Below are 4,368 nucleotides of genomic sequence, written 5' to 3' on the forward strand. Positions count from 1 at the left end.
AAGAAGAGAAAAGTGGACAGCGAAAATAGAGCTTTCAACCCAGAATGGACAGACTCATTCATGTTCATTCTGCCAACTGGAAACACGAAACCAGTCTGTCTCATATGCTCAGAGACCGTGGCACTCATTAAAAGTGGCAACGTGAAACGCCACTATGAGACAAAGCACAAAGTGTTTGACCAAACATACCCACCCAAATCTGAACTGAGGTCACAGAAAATAAGCAGTCTCAGAGCCCAATATGAAAAATCCACCCGGATCCTGACCCATTCATTCACTGCCCAACAACGTGCTAATGAATGTTCCCTCAGAGTCACTTGGATTTTGGGGCAACACAAAAAGCCATTTACTGATGGAGGGGTTGTCAAGGAGTGCATGAGTGCAGTAGCAGAAACCTTATTTGAGGGGAAACAGAAAGAAGAGCTTTGTGACAAAATAAAACAAATACCCATGTCAGCATCATCAGCCACAAAGAAAAGTGAAATGTTAACCCAGGATGTGCTAGCCCAGCTGGATGAAGCCATTCATAAGGTACCATGTGTAGGCTTAGCTGTGGATGAGTCCACTGATGTGTCTGACAATGCTCAGCTGTTAATTTATGTTAGGTTCTTCAACCAAGACAAAACAGAGTTCTGTGAAGACGTGTTAGGTGTAACTCCCCTTAAGACCAGTACAAGAGGAGACGACATCTACCTGGCCATTAAGGAGTTATTAACAAAGCGAGGAATAGAGCCAAAACAAGTGGTTTCAATCACCACAGATGGAGCCCCTGCCATGATAGGGAGAGAGAAAGGAGCTGTGGCAAGAATGAAAGAGGATAATCCTGAGCTCATCTCTTATCACTGCATCATACATCAATCTGTCCTGTGCTCCAACCTGTCTGATGAGCATGCTGAAGTAATGAATACTATGATGAAGATGATCAATTTTCTCAGGGCATCCTCTTCCTATCAGCATCGCATGCTCAGGGAATTCCTTAGAGAAGTTGATGCAAACGCTGATGATCTGTTGCTGCACAACAACGTGAGATGGCTTAGCAAGGGCAGGGTGTTAGAGCGCTTTTGGTCCATCAGAAGGGAAGTAGCAGCTTTCTTGGAAGAGCTGCCAAGTCAGAAGGCAAAAGAGTTTTCTCTCTTTTTAAAAGATGAGAAAAGGATGGATAACGTGGCCTTTTTAGTTGACATCACTTCACACCTCAATGAGCTTAATTTGAAGCTACAGGGCAAGGACAATACAATTTGTGAACTGATGACAGCTGTCCGCTCCTTCCAGAGGAAACTTGAGGTGTTCAAGGTAGACCTGCAGGGAGACTGTGCACACTTCCCAGCAGTGCAGGAACAGGTTCAGGGACAGAGAGATGTGTCTTCTTTTGGTGACTTTGTCGATAAGCTGATTGTAAACTTCCGCAAACGTTTTGACAGCTTCCACTTTGGACATCAGCTCACCTTGTTCATTCAGACCCCATTTCTTATCACTGATGTCAATGGTTTCTCAAAGGAGGTCACACAGCACTTCAAGTGGGCAAATGCTGGGCCTCTCCAGATGCAACTGATTGATCTTCAAGCAGATGTGGCGCTGAAAGAGCAGTTTGGAATAACTGACCCCACCACTTTCTGGCTCCAAATGGTCCCTGAGACAGCTTTCCCAGGTCTGAGGAAAGTAGCCCTGTACACATTGACCATGTTTGGCTCCACATACAGCTGCGAGGCAGCATTCTCTGCAATGAACATAATTAAAAGTAAATACCGTTCCAGGCTCACCAATGAGCACCTGCACATGTGCATGCGAATGGCCCTGACATCCTTCCAGCCCAGATTTAAACTCCTGGCAGGACAAGCTAGAGCTCAGTTCTCTCACTGAACAACAGAACGTGGGGGAGTGGGATAAAAGAGGGAAAGAAAGAGAAGCTAAAACTGTTCAATTGTAATGGTGTTAAATACATTTTTTTTAAAAATTGGTTGAAACTGTTAATACATTCACAAAGAAAAAGGGGACACTCAAGTTGCTGCTATATTTTATTTTATTTTTCAAAAACAAATTATATATTTTATCTTTATTTTAAGATTATTATTATATTTATTTTCACCATTTTATTTTTAAATGCAGCCCTTCTCTATGAAGAGATTAGTTTCAGTTGAGTCAGTTGAACCTCCCTAAATAATACATATATCTTCAGTATTATATATCTGTATAATTGTTTAAAAGTGAGAATAAATATTGTCGAAATGTTTTTGAATTGTTCTTTCTATATTGATCTGACAGTCAGTTGTTGATTACATGCAGACGTTGATAGAACTACTAGGCTACTTCACTATATATCACACTGAATCATAACGCAAGTTAGACATTATGATGTTCCGGACCTTTGCTTGAGGACATTTTCTCTAACTGGACCTATTCGAATTTTAGTTGAATACCCCTGCACTATGGCATCAGCATTAACCATTTACAACATTTCAAATGAGACACTCTGTGTAGGCACAACAACGGGTTTTGACATACTTGCACAGTAGTTAGAAATACAAACACACATTGTAAGTTCATGAGGTTCTTAATAAAACAAGGTAAGCCCAGTGCTTTAGAAATGAGAAATTATCTCCCAATGTGGATGACCAAATGATTTTTGGAGCATTTCGAAGCGCTTCCGCATCCAGTATGTGTACGGCGTTAGTTCATTAATGATGTCATCATCATTTGTGTGAGGGGCAAAAGTACACCATGATTAGAGTACACAAAGATTTGTGAATGATTAATGTATGTAGTGAAGCTCTACAACAGTTAATATCATGGGTTACAGCCACACAAATCCTAAACAATTTGTCAACAGCCATAAAGAACAGCCCACCTTCGATGAGGTTGTGGTTTCCATCTATAAAGTGCTATCAGTAGTTTACAAGAAAAAAAATAAAAATAACTAGAACTGCAAGCAGTTATGAACGGCCCTCCCACGCAACTCGGGACCCTACCCTTCACAGAATCCGGGGATGTAACATTTTTGAATGTGGTATGTTCGGTTTGGGAGTTATAGACCAAAAAGCAAAAAAATCGCAGAGAAATAGGTGCCACCTTATGGAGAAATTTTCCAAAACTTATGAGAACACTATAGGATAGCACCAATAAAATATTTACATACAAGGTAATACGAGTTAGCTAACTTTCAAATATTCAAAGCACTACCGTTTCGTCAGATGTGGTCGTATCAAAAAAAAATGTAATAACTTTTTTTTGTGTGCAGATGTTCTGTGCAACGGTTATATTTTTATATTTCCATACAGTGATCACTTATATAGTGTGCACGTTTCATAACTCCAATCTCTTAGTCACCCGCTCTGCATAATCGGCAAATGAACTTTTCTGGGATCCCACAACTGATATCCAATCAGAAGAGAGAACGCTACAAACCGGCACGCTTCTCACTGCCGGTGCACTCGCAGAGCGACTGATGGGTGAATGTTTCAAGACCTAGTGTGGGGCCCCCCACTTTTTCTTTTTTTTTATAAATAATGCTTGTACATGCTCCCTGCGAAAATAAAAAAGACTGTGGAATCCAGTTGGTTCATAGACAGATTATGGGATAATAACCCGACTCCTCCCTATCCAGTCAGGTACACTGACTTTTCCGTACAGATACATACAATTAATGGCAAAAACATATTAAGGAAGTCAGTGTTTCCCACAGGCTTTTGGGATACTGTGGGAGGGACCCTGGTCCTTATTGGGGGGTTAGAGGCTAAATCAAGTCTTGAGCTGCAGAAGAAACATTATTTTTCATATTTTTCTTAAGCAGGCAGCACTCTTTACTCTGCAACTGCAAAAACAGCATAGTAGTTTGGTCTGCAGACCGATCTTATATGATGGAGGGGCCCATTTCAACAGATAAAGGATGGATGGTTAATTTTTATGAACAGTATAGAATTAACACATAGAAAGTTTATTCCTGTATGTGTGTGGAGGCCTTAGAGGCCCCTCATGAAGCCCCTCAGACAAAGCTAATAATGCTGTTGTTTTTCACTTGCTTTTGTATTTCTCCCCTACAAGTTGAGGGGCCCATGATGTTTTGTTTCCTTATATTTAGGCTATTTCTTTTTGGACCCTGTTATTAACATGAGTGACCTAGCTCTTTGACAATACGACATGTAAAGTTACTATCAGTATCTCTGGCGTAGGGCCCCCGGGCCTAGTAGCATGCACAAGCATTATTTATTGAAAAAAAGAAGAAAAAAAAGAGGGCGGTCCCGTTTAAATTGAAACGGGTGAAACATAGTTAAGGCCGCTACTGTACACACCCTCTCTTCACATAAACCACCACATACATCACAATTGCATTTTATAAGTTCAACTTGTTGTTTTCCATACCATTGTTTGTTG

The 4,368-nt window shown here is 40.8% G+C and overlaps 1 protein-coding gene across 1 annotated transcript; it reads left to right on the top strand.

Annotated features, from left to right (window-relative positions):
- Window positions 1-483: 483 nt before the first annotated feature.
- Window positions 484-1,860, top strand: LOC307266246 (SCAN domain-containing protein 3-like; the record flags this gene model as incomplete). The annotated part of the gene is made up of 1 exon (XM_080048222.1): window positions 484-1,860. One exon carries the CDS (start codon window positions 484-486, stop codon window positions 1,858-1,860), a length of 1,377 nt encoding a protein of 458 aa, XP_079904348.1.
- Between the last annotated feature and the right edge of the window lie 2,508 nt (window positions 1,861-4,368).

Source organism: Ammodytes marinus, assembly GCF_949987685.1.
Source record: "Ammodytes marinus genome assembly, chromosome: 19".
NCBI classification, from domain to species: Eukaryota; Metazoa; Chordata; class Actinopteri; order Uranoscopiformes; family Ammodytidae; genus Ammodytes; species Ammodytes marinus.